At 37.0% G+C, this 13,099-nt stretch overlaps 1 protein-coding gene across 1 annotated transcript in view; it reads right to left on the reverse strand.

The window, feature by feature from the left end:
* POLN (DNA polymerase nu) overlaps positions 1-13,099 on the reverse strand; it is a 107,586-nt gene that overhangs the window by 86,755 nt on the left and 7,732 nt on the right. Inside the window, exons 3-6 of the mRNA XM_030028853.2 lie at positions 12,044-12,532; positions 11,415-11,605; positions 9,467-9,579; positions 6,191-6,348 (exon numbers count right to left, since the gene is read on the reverse strand). Coding sequence (XP_029884713.1) covers positions 6,191-6,348; positions 9,467-9,579; positions 11,415-11,605; positions 12,044-12,532 — 951 coding nt within the window. The remainder of the gene's footprint in view (positions 1-6,190; positions 6,349-9,466; positions 9,580-11,414; positions 11,606-12,043; positions 12,533-13,099) is intronic.

Genomic DNA, 13,099 nt, shown 5'->3' on the forward strand with positions numbered 1-13,099 from the left:
GACCTAGTATGGAGAAACAGTATCACTAGACTGCCTTTGACCTGAAGTCAGAATTCTACTACTACTTGTAAAATGAGGAAAAATTCCTTCCGATTTTCTTTCTCCTATCAGTACTGCCACTCTTCTGTGCCTGAACTATTCAGTTCCTTCCCTTCTGTTCCAGTGGTGTTCTACACAGAGCCATGCCACCTCATTCAGTTGGCTAGAAGACCATTTTGAAAGGCATACAGACACTGAGAATATAATCCTTAGCTCCAAGAACATGGTCACTAAAAATAAACTTAATGTCAACCTATTGAATTTGTTTATCAGGCTAATACACAAAATGTAAACAATAAAATGCTGCTTTTCATTATTAAATTCCTGTGAGGAAAGATGGGAATGTGAAAAATGCTGCAGACGTAGATTTTCTTTCTTGCAGCCTGTGTCTTCAATGATGGCTGAACAATCAAAATTATGGAAGAATTTTACATCCAAGCCATTAAGTGCAAAAACACTAGCACTGTCCCATAAAATTCCTGGACCACAAACTATAGAACCTTGGACGGCATTCCTGAGGACTAAAGTTACGCGCTTGCCTGTCCATGTACTCTTCCCCAATAATCACATACTGGTCTGTGTTGAAGGCAGGAAATCAGGTTACATGGAATTAAGTATGACATGTTATGATTGTTCTTAGTTTTTTACGTAAACCAGTGAAATTAAACTAAGGGTTATTTGTGTAAAAAGAGGCATTTACTCTGTGTTGATAAATACTTCTGAACTTGGCCACAATACTTCAAGACAAACATTAAGAAATGTCACATAGGCTAAAGAGGAGAACCAAAAATAATAGTAAGTTTAGAAAACATGACCTACAGAGAAAGAGATTATTCTTCTAAACTAAATAAACCTGATTAAGTTGCAGGAGGAGAACATAAAAGTTTTTATAAAGAGAATCTTATATAAATTATTTTCATGTGCACTAGGTGTAGAACAATTGGCTTAATGGAACCTGCTTAATCTGCAGACTACAAAATTTTTTCATGAAGTTAAGACTAGCATCTCTAAGGGACAGTCCAGGTTTTGATTGCTTTAAAAATATGTTTAACATTTTCTTGTTTATCTCTAGATTGCAGATTTCATAGCTAACCACATTAAAAAAAAAAAAATTTATCAGTTTTTAACACCATCTCCCCATCTCCTCCTAGTTTCATCAAATGACTCACAGTTCTAGTACTGCAGGATTTGCCAAATAGTACCACTGCATTCACTTTATCCACTGTCTTCATAATAATTTAGATAACTGCTAGTACAGTGCCCTTCAGTCTTTCCGTCTCCATCTTAAATAACAACAAATATTTCCACATCCTCTTTATAAAGCAGCTGTTCCATCCTCTGATCATTTAGAATCCCACTGTACCTTTCTTGAAACGCAGAGACCAAAACTGAACAGTCTGCAAGACGTGGGTGCACCAAGGTTTTCTATGGCAAAAAAATCATGTTCCTTTTCTTGTTATCAATACCTTTCCTTATGGTGCCTATATTTTGTTGGCTTTTTGGCAGCTGCTACACATTGAACCAACATAAAACTGGCAACAATAATTCCAAGATCTCTTCTTAAATTGAAACTACTCTGCATGCATTACTTTCAATTCATGCTTGCTCAATTTAGTGAGATCCTCTAGAGTTCCATACCCTGAGCTCAGCATCTGACTATCCAAAAAGGTAGATGAGATTCATTTGACATAAGGCATTATTTTAAAGGGTAATTAAGACTTCTAAGAAAGATTCTAGTATAGTTCTGGTTTTATATAATAAATGGGAAGGAAAAAAGAAGGAAAAAAATCCCTGAAAGGAAAGACTGATGATAGAAGTCTGACAGGGAAAACCTTCATTAAACTCCATAAGACTATGGAATTTTGAGCAAGCACAGAAACCCAGAATAGAAGATAAATATCCCAGACAGAGTGCAGTACAGATTGTAGATTTCTGTCCATGATAGTTTGGGGAAAAAAAACAAACAAACAAAAAAAAAACCAAAAAAAACCCAATAGCAAGTAGAACTGCAGGATGCTTAAGCTTACTATTTTATGTTTGACAACATGACTATAATGTACATCACATGGAGGACTCATCAGAGCAGAGATCAGTTTTGAGGCCAACAGAACCCTAACCACTTTAGAAGACGATCTGTTAACACTCGCTCTTTCTTTCTCAATAGCCACATTGCTGGAGACTGACCTACATTTGGCTAAATTCTTGGTGAACAGGGTATTCCGAGATAATTTCTACTAAATTAATACGCATAGGTAGTGCTGAAAAGAAATTTAAAATCTGCTTCCCAAGTGAATTACATCTTTCTGTCAAGAACAGTAAAAAAGTTTTTTAAAAAAAGAATATATTGACAGGAAACCAAATGGCCGTGAAATCACATGGAAAGCTTCTCAATTGAAAAAGCACCGAGAAGGTTTCTTAGGCATCTTGTAGGCAATCTATCTTCAGGTTTATCATACACCCTATGTGTATTTTAAAGGAATCCTAAGTATTCTACACTCACTTTATTATTTGCATTCCTATCTTGGAGCTGATAGAACACCAAGAGGGGGTCTCATGCTATGAGCTGCAGAAGTCTCTCTTTCTGCTACAGACCTGCCGCTATTCTATAGGTTTCTTACCTTACTGCTCTCACAAAATACCTACAGTTGGGAGAAAAAATCTGCTCCAAAAGAAATATATTCCTCTGGGGCTTTTAATATGTCCAGCCAGAACGGTAGTTCTTTTGAAGCAAAAGCAGGTTAGAATAATCAAAGTGGTTGGGAAATCTTCAAAATCCTTCCTAAAGAAGGTTCTATATAGTCTAAATAGATCTCCAAATTAAGGATTTTTCTAAAAGAAAAAAAAATTAAATTCATATTAAAATTAACAGACAGAGGAGGATCTTCCTCTCTCTTCAGGGAGGTAAGGACCCTTCTGAGTTTGTGAGAAGGTATCTCTGGACACCTTTTCCCATCTGAACAGGGTCTTTTGCAGGAATTACTCCCTGAGCTAGATGCCATTATCTCCTCCTTATCTTCATGATGACTCTCAGAACCGCCTGCCTGTGTTTCTAGGGAGTGAGGGTAGGCACGGACTGAGACACCAGTACATCTAAACACTTGATCCTGTGTCCTGACAGTGAAAGTCAGCTGTAAATCAACAGGTAAACATAACCCATCCTCCAAACAGTGTATAAAAATCTGCCTTGTACACAAAACTCACAATTTTGGCCTACTATTTGCAAAACAGGCCCATTATTTGAAGAAAAACAGAAGTCTGGAACCAAAGCATTACAGCAGATGCAGACTGACAAAAGCAATGCTTCATCCATTATTTGATCCAAACAGAATGCAGAAGGAATCCAAATTACTTGTTGCTGTACAAACACAACAGAACCAGAACTGACTGAAAATTAGTTTTTATTAGGACAAATTGTAACACATTATTGCTACACAGGCATGCATTCTGGTACACAGCTGGGAAAGAAACATCATGGGAACTATATCATATTGGTCCAACTAATTTTAAGATAAGAGAATTGCTGAGCATAACAGAAGCGTGGGAGACACCTATTAGTTACAAGAAGTTATGTTTCATGCTAAAAACAGAATTACCCGAGTTTTGCAATAATCTTTGCTGCAGACGTATTTTCCTACCACATACCACAAAACAAAGGGGCACTAGTGTTGCAGTCACTCAGAGCGCGCTTAAGCCTGGACCATAGTTCTTTTCATCTTGAAATGACCATATGACTCTAGATAACAGCAGATAAAACTGAACAGATTCTAGGTAATCTGATGTTTGTTAGTGGGAAGCATGTCCTGGCAAAGCCCCAGCAGCAGAAAAGAGTTAAAAGGGGTAATCAATTCCACTGACAGCCCATGCAGATTCCCCATCTGCTCAAGGGCTATTAGCCTATACAACTTCAGCGTTGTTTGTGTTGGTCATTTGTGAGTAGACAATACGGACACCTACTGTACAGGCTTCCCCTCGGCCTACAGCAGACTTGAAGACTGCAAGACTGAGAAACAGTAGGCCCTTGAAGGTAGGATGCAGAGGGCTCTCTTCAAAGCTGAAGTATCTAGATCCACTGGTAGTCGTCCTTCTTTTATAACAGTCTAGTCCTATCAGTGAGGACTTCCCTCTACCCCAGACAGATTAATTTAAGCAGGCCCATACTCCAGTGAAAAGCCATCAACCTGTCTCCAAGAAACCTCGTCCATACCCACTGGTTCTGGAACAAATGAGCTGTCTGTGAAATACTACACTTTCAGCAACAGACAGCTTACTTGATCCCATTCTGGAGGTGGAAGTAAGCCCAACGACAGGCTTCAATTGACACCAAGATTCCTCATCAGCAAATGCAGCAACAACAAGGCAGTACAATGTTTAGCACCTGTTTCTTTCGGCAAAGGTTTCAAGGTATATGGACTGTGACCCCTTTTACTGAGCCTTTTGGCACAGCATCAAATACACAGACAAGCAGCAAGTAGTGTATATTCTGTGCTAGAGAGGTGTGTGGGTGAGAGGTGGGCTACAGAATAAAATAGCAATCATTCTTCTAAGTACTAGGCCAGGTGGACAAGACTAGTACGATACAGAGGGAGCTTAACTGAAGTAGTGGGGCACAAGACATGATAGATCACCTGGCATGGATCCCTCTGGGAGTACAGACAACTGTTAGGAACCTACCAGTAAAGTCAGAGAAAGAAGGCTGAAGAGAGAAATCTGGCAAAGATCTAGGACTCTTAGGAAGAACTGGGACTCACTGAGCAAACAGAGAAGCCAAAAAGAAAGTGGGAGAGTCCAGAGAACAAATTAATTGCATAAGGAATGGAGGGGAATAATCACAGGATGTTAGAGGGAGCCATTAACCAGGACTTGGGTGAACAAGTCAGCATAAAGGCACTGGAGATGGTTTGGGCAAGGAAGCAAACTAGACCTGAAGTAGGGCAGGAAGGAAGTAAGACTTCAATATTTAACTGGGAGCTGGGAGTCAGGATGACAAAATTGAGAAATGGTAACTAAGAATATGATATATGAAGAACAAAAGGCAGAGTCAAGCTAAGGAAAGAGAGAAGATTAAGGATGCTGACTCACAGGAGGGGATATCACATATAGAAATAACCAACAAGTTTATAGCTTCTGCCTGTTTGCCTGTCCATTCCCTACACTAACAGCTTAATTCATGAAGTAGCTTCTGAACAACTGCAGTTTACAGCTAGTGTTTTAAAGGAAACTGACTCTGGTTTTCTCAGAAACGTCTATGCTGATGGGTATGTGCTGATACTACTGACCTCTGCCCATGCTCTAAGCCCACTTGACATCTGTGGATTTGTATCCTAGAAGCCCTATTACAATCACGCTACAATACTTGTGTCTGAACAAGCAAGGCCTCTGAAAAGTTCAAGGTTTCCAAAAAAGCCATCATTTAGGTTGCTGCACACCTATTTTTATCATTCAAACAACTTCTGAAGGCTGTGTCCAGAGTAGATCACCATGCCCCAAAATACAAATACCAAAATTTTGTAACATTCAGTAAATAAGTTTCAACAGACAGTAAGACATTTCTATAGTGCTGGGAATAACGTCTCAAGAAGTTCATCAGACATTCTCTCTTACCGAGAATAAAAATTCACAGATTTTTTTATACACATGCTTGAAGATTCACATTTGACTCCCTAATGTTCCTCAGCCTATGATGTGGTATCCTTACCAGCTGTGAAATTCAGCAAAATTGTTTATAATAATTAACTAAATACAGGCTACAAGTTCACAGGAATTAGAGAAAAAGGCACTAGACATTTTGGAAAGGAAAGCTGGAAATCAGTTTGCAGGGAGGTGGAAAGAAAAAAGATCAGATTATACATTAGATTATACACAAAGATTATACATTAATTAATATTGTTACTGAACTTTACAGTTTTGAAGCACAATTTTTCAACTGTTCCTGGAGAATATGATCCCATCTTGGTAGAATGCAGTGAACCCTTCCCTTCTCCCCTTTCTTTAAAATTCAATTTCCAAAAAGCAGTATTAATATAATAATTTTCTTCCATCAGAAAAGCATTATCTGTCTTTTTTTTGCAATATTTTGTAAGCAAAAGCAATTCTTTCATCATTTCCTTCCCCTTTTAACCCAACCAGAAACAATTTAAAACAAACTACTTACTGATGCATTTCTCAAAGTGTCTGTATCTGCATTTATTGTTCCCACAGAAAAAGGCTTTTCAAAATACTTCTGTATTAAACATTCAAAAGAGGGAACTGTGTCGCTGGGGTTTATCAGCCACGCTGCAATCCTTGGATCTAACACAACACTATCAGCAACTACAAAAATAAGTTATTTCTGACAATCAAAATATTTAAATTATCTCCCATGCTGAGAAATATCTCTAACGTTTTGCCCATCTTTCCTGTAGATGCACATCATAAATAGACAAGCATTTACCCTATGAAAATGTTAAACATTGAATTCACAGCTGTAACAAATGGTCAGTATCATGACTACATAGGAGTAAGTTCAATACTGAATATTTTTGAACAGGGCTTTTTTGTGGGTTTGTTTTTTGGGTTTGTTTGTGGCGTTTTTTTCCCCAAGTTTCAAAACGTAAGTAAACCTTTGATTCTTAAGATCGACTGTAAAGGCCTCTCTTTTTTATCACTGGAAAATTTCAAACTGAAGTTTTTCTTGTGAGTGTCTCCCTCTGGTACAGTTTTGTTGTTGCTGTTAACTTGATTGATATGCACAAGATCGCTATTGGGGGTCAGGGGAGAGAAGATTTACTTCCTCACAATCAGACTTCTGAGATCCTTAATGTATATATGAATTCACATATGGGTACACAATGCACTGTTCCCCAAAATCAGAACTTTTTGTCCTATAGGATCATATGTGCTTACACTGCACTTTCTCTCATGTTCACATAGATACATAGGATGGAGCAAGCCTAGTGCTGGGTTTTTTCCCTTTTAACTACAGTCTCAACATATGTACTGTAGTACTACAAAGAAGAGGAGAGAGAAACTAGTAACTAGAATGCTTTGTGATGTATTCAAAGACAGATCTAAGTATCCTCTTCAGTAACCCCCAAGTAAGTTCAAATGACAATCCACAGGTATATTTATAGAGAACTCCATGCTATGCAACCTTACAGGCTCAGTTACCTGGAAGCAAACTTTAACGTCCCTAATGCAAATTACAGCTGCAGGACTATTCTAAAGAGAACCAGGCTTGTTAACTTCCACTGATATAACGGGTGCTGAAAAGAGCTTCATGTGTCTGCTCAACAGATGTTAGGGAAGGACGCATCTTGTCCCTGAATCAGCTTGAGCTCTGCTGGAGTGGCCAGATAACTGAAGGATACTTCCTCTGCGTGGTCTCATACCAGGATTTTACGTAGCTTGCCATCCTTTTCTCTGAATGCAAACAGCTATTCACCTCAAAAACTAACAGATGCTAAGGAACAGCCTCAGAAATTATCTCAAGTATACCCTCCTGATAGTACTACTAAGAGAGTCTTTCTGTGACTGGAAGGACAGTCTCAGCTTTGGAATTGTGCAGCTTAAGAAAGTATGACAAACCGCATCCACTCCAAAACTATACTTTGGATGTGTCCAAGGGATTTCCATTGCTCTTTCAGCAGGAAGTAATCCCTACAGGAATTAAATGAAACTTTGACAACTGTAACGGACATATTTGCCATGAACTCAAATGATTGTGAAGAGGAGACTAAGCAACTCAGCCTCACTGATGGGCAGTAACACTTGGCAGCTGATGGCTGTTGGAAAATGCCCAGAGGCCACAGGAAGGCTCTGCCTGGTGAGATGCTGGACATTCACAAGCTCATGTGAAGACTGCATGAAATGAGCACTGATTTTTCTAGTAATAACAACTACATCTTACCAAGGATACATGGAAGAAGAGAATCCTGTTACCAAATAGTCTCTGAGATACCTCAAAAGATCCTTTTCTCATATCTCTATTTACAATAAGCACGAGAGTCTCTAGCTGAAAAAGGATAAAGAATCAAACCCCCATCCATCCATCCATCCATCCCTTCCTTCCCAACTAAAATTTTCACCAAAGGTGAGGGTAGCAGTAATGAGTTATAGCCACCAATTCAGTCTTGGAACAAGGATGACACCTTCAAGCTGAGGAGGCAGCACATACGGAACCAAGACAGAGCAAAGCTGAAAGGAGTGAAGCAAAACCAGGGTCAAGCTGGGATGAAGTGAAGAATCTGTGCTGATAAAAGCATACTTTCCTCAAGATTGTGAAATTGTACTCAAGTCCTGTCCTTCTACTCTGAAACATTACTGGATCCCAATGGCAAAGCATGCCATATTTTACTAGTCAGGGCTATTTTATCTGTATGTATTCCACTGGTTAGTACACTATTTTGAGAACAAGTGCTGTCATTCAAGTGATTGCAGTCAATATGACATAGACAGAAATTTCAGCGTTTGCTTGATTTACCATGATGTAATTTTTTTTACATTAAAAAAGGCAAGGGTTTTGTTTTGGTTTTTACCATAGCAGAAATAATGGGTGAGGAAGCATCAACTTCCAAAGTTTAAAAAAAGCTAGACAAGAATGCTTTTGGATACTAGCAACTTCAGATTCAAATCCTATGCATCAGATAGGATCTAACCTAGATCTAGTATTTCCTGTGTGTACAGGTTATAAAACTGTCACTAGTGCCAGTACCATCACGATGCTTCTCCCCACCCCCCCCTTCCCATTCCCAGGGCTAAGTGTCTTTTGTGTAGATCTTCCCACCAGGTTCTAAATCATCATCAGTTTACTGTGATTTACTCATGAAACTTTTCAGATGCTGAACACAAGCTGAAGACTCTCCATAGACGAGGTCCTTTCTGAATGGTCAACACTTATTTTTGTAATTCACTCAGCAATAATCCAATATGTAGAACCAAGGAAAAAAAAAAACATTTACATCTTATATCTTCCGTTTGTAGTTGCTTTTAAATCCATACAAAAGAGTCTTATTTGTTCCTGTCAAAAAACCAAGGACCCATTCAAGTGATTCCTAATTCTCACAACTATGAGCACCACGGGAATTTATTTTAGCCTTTTCTCTTGAGCAGAGAAAGTTTTTCTAGGGAACATGAAACATGAAGCATTTTGACCTTTTCAGCTATAGTCAGGACTGAGTTGAAAGCTTTTGTTCCCACTGGAAGCTATCCTTAAATTATTCAATGATTTGATTCCTACTCTGAGAAGAAATACATCATCTTGACATGCCAAGCCTCTGGTCACAACCTTCCCCATGAAGGGTATTCTTTTGCATGGTACTAAAACTCTGTTTTCCAATATATTACTTAACCACCAATCTAGTTACTTCTACACCTAGTGATTTTAACAGAAACATCACAAGCACAGATATTTTAGGATTAGATCACAGATTAGATTAGATTAGATAGTTACCTTGTTTCCAGCTAATTTCATTACCATAAACTTGAAGTAAAGTCCTCAGGAAATCTTTTGCGTTGAAGCAAATAATCGGAACTTTGCAATGTAGCATTTGAAACAACACTCGCCTGCACAAAAGTAGTTCGTTAACACACAATATATTGCTACTAGATTTAGTGAATCTATTTACTTTATACATTTAATTAGCACCTAAAAATAAACAGTTAACATTTCTTTATTCCTGTAAGAATAGAATACTGTATTTGAATATTAAATTGTCAATTCAATAACACCTGAAGCTTCATTCTGTAATAAACTGAACATCCTAGCAGATATACCTTATCATGTATTCATAAAGAAAACAAATCCTTAGGTGACACTCAAAATTAAATGCAATCTTAATCCAAAACAGCAACTGGCATCCCTGTAATACTTTAATATACCCAAGTAAGACCACAGAAGCTTCTGAGTTAATATAGTATTGTAAAATCATGATTTAAAAGTTACTAGACAATCTAAATTGCCATAATCGCCTAGTGTTAATATGCTATTTAAATCTAGAATGCTTCATCTTTGACACATTTTTCCATGCTTTTTGAAAATCTCTATAGTTCCCACATCCATACGATTTTAAATAGATTTTACCAATTACATATATTAGTATATAGATTTTACTAATTATTTGTGACATTTTTTTTTTATAAGCTCTATTTTGGGCAATATAGAAAAATAGTAATTTTTTATAGAGCTTTCACATTTATCTCTGGTGGTGTGAAACCACAGTACCAAGTTTTTGGACATATTAGAAGTTGTGTAGATCATAAGGTATCATTGTATACAGTGTAGATCCACTATTAAACAAGTGCACCGCTCTTACAACAAATAATTACCTATAGGTTTCATCTAAATGCTAATACACTTATTCAACTTGTTTATTATTGCATTTTTACTGTTAATATGTACATGCTTTATTGATATGTTATTCTCAATTCAGAACAACCTGTATTCAAACCAACAGCTAGTTATTAAACTAGTTGTCATATAACACTGATATTACAGCTGGAGAAGTACAGGTAAGTGAAGTGATTTGTTTCAAGTCACAGTGGAGCAGTGGCAGAGATGCAACTAACAACCAAGTCCAACAACTTTAAAATGAATGCTTTGTGATTTAATAACCCAAACTCAGCAGTTTACAATAAAGCAGTTATTACTGGAAGTTGTAAAACATTCTAATGAAGTTTTAACATGCGACTATTAATATCTAAGAATCAGATTCAGTTCTCATTTCTCCCTTAATGGGATACTATTTCAAAGTTAATAGTAAGGAATAAAAAAGGATCTTGGTTATACTAACTGGAAGTTTAAAACATAATCCAACTTTTTCTTAAATTTAGTCCAACTATTAGACAGACACATAAAGCATTTACTTTAAAAAATTATCTTGTAATTTTCATGTAACATTATTACTGAATATTAGGAAAACTTCATTCAGGATCTCAAAAGACACTAAAAAAGCCTGATGTGCTCAAAAAATTAAAAATATTAGCAGAGCTCAAAAAGGATGTTCACCATATTAACGTCCATCAAAAACGTACTAGATAAGAAATGCAGTTCAGGAAATGGAAGATAAGATACAAAAAAGATAAACCTGGATGAATCATATTTTTTGGTGCCATATAGCTGTAAGCTATTCGTAAAGGATTTCTAGGTGAATGTAAACAGCTCGTACCAGAATCCCAACCTAGTTCTGCAGGGCTGCAGTTAGTGATCTGCTGAGCCCAAAGGAATAGACTATACTTATTTGGTTTATATTAATCCCAGGCTTGACACAGAACTAATACAGCTAATACGAAATTCAATGAGCTTGACATGTAAGGAGATTAAGGCTATGGCATGTAACCAACGTCACTGTTGCTAAAAGCATACGTAAAGCAAAACTGTATTTTTTCCTACATACTCTTACCAAGCAAATTTCTTGTGGTCCTGTTGTTCTTGTTCCCAAAGAGATGACCATTCAGTTTTTACATAAATTAATTTATCATTTTCATTAGCAGCATTCCAAGTATAGTCAGTTGAAGAGTAACTGGGAGGGCAAGGGTGATCAGTCCCATTCTTCAGTAACACAACAACTCCTTTTACTGATGAGGTTAAGACCTGTTAATTACAAGTGTTTCTTCTGACAGATTTTATGCAATCCCATAAAGAAAATGTCCCAAATATTTTACAATATGAAACCTATTATGTACGCTAGAGTTATTGCATACGCCATTAACACGGTAGAGGAACATGCAAGTGTTTCAGCCTTGAAACAAAAATCCACAGTGACAGACATAGTAAAAAGCAGGAAAAAATATTCTAATTCAAACAGTCTCACTTTAAGTATACAAATGCCTGTTTAGCCCAAGTGGTTTCATTTTTTTAAGTTTTACTTGGTAACTAAAAATAAAACGTAGTCAGAAGCATTAACGTTTACCACAAAACTGGTCCAGGTTCTAGGCTCCCAATGAACATGGTTTTGTGTTTATCAGTCATATGCACAGTTCAAATGGTTCTACAAAACTGACTCTTAAGCAAAACACATCATTCACTAACCTGCTCCGAGTTGAGCTGTGAAGAACCATCTTGAAATATCATAGTAGTTACAAAAGCCTTTGCCTGTTCTATAGTTGCAAGCAATTCTCTTTTTTCTTCACATCCCAGACTCCTGATATCACAAGGATAATTTTTAGAAGACTCTGTTTGTCCAGAAGTACAGTTGTATCTTCTTTCATGTGAAGAAGCATATGTCTTTACAGGTAATCTTCTTGTTTTCTCTGAACAACATGTAGGCACATCTTGCTTTCTTTTAAGGGGAGTAGCTATATTCTTTTCACCATCCTTCAGGTTTTTTGCTTCTACTGAAAGATTTCTTTCTCTATATCCCCATGTTGGCAAGTCTAAATCCTGGTAATCGCTCACTATTTTGGCATCTTGACAGCAAAGTATTTCATCGGTATGTACTGTCCTGACTATCTCACCAGCAGTACTTTTTTCAGGGCTGGCAGATGTTTTTAATAAGGCAATTGTGGAATCATGGATCTCCTGGAAAAATTGGAGATTTTTTAGTGAACCAATTGTTCCAACTTATTAGGAGAAATAAAAATAAATGCACATGAGTTAATTTAGATAAGCTTTGAAGGAAGTGATATTCTATGAAAAAAATGTCGATGCTAACAAAACAGAGTCAGTTTAGGGGAACAACATTACATAAAACAAAATTCAAGTATTTATCAGTAAACATTATTTTGTTGATTTATATTGCTTACATCCAAAACCACTGTTTTTTGTAGTCTTAGTCCAACACTAAAAATGGCACGTTAACAACTGTAAGATGCATCTAGTCCGATAGCCTGTCTTCCATAGTGACTAGGTTATTAGTGACCTTTGTCTGAAGAGAGAAGCGACCATTCATTTCCCTCTTTAGCTTCAATATTCAGAGCTTTTTTATGACAGCTTAGTTTATTAAAGAACTTTTGGCAAGGGACCATAATGACTGCTTTGGAAAAAAAAGTACACTAAGTTAACTGGATCTCTCCATTTTCTTCAAACAACCTACAAGATTGTAAAACATAACAAAAATATATATGAAAGTTGCACTGAAGTATTATC

This window comes from Aquila chrysaetos, chromosome 1 (assembly GCF_900496995.4).
Source record: "Aquila chrysaetos chrysaetos chromosome 1, bAquChr1.4, whole genome shotgun sequence".
Lineage (NCBI taxonomy): Eukaryota > Metazoa > Chordata > Aves > Accipitriformes > Accipitridae > Aquila > Aquila chrysaetos.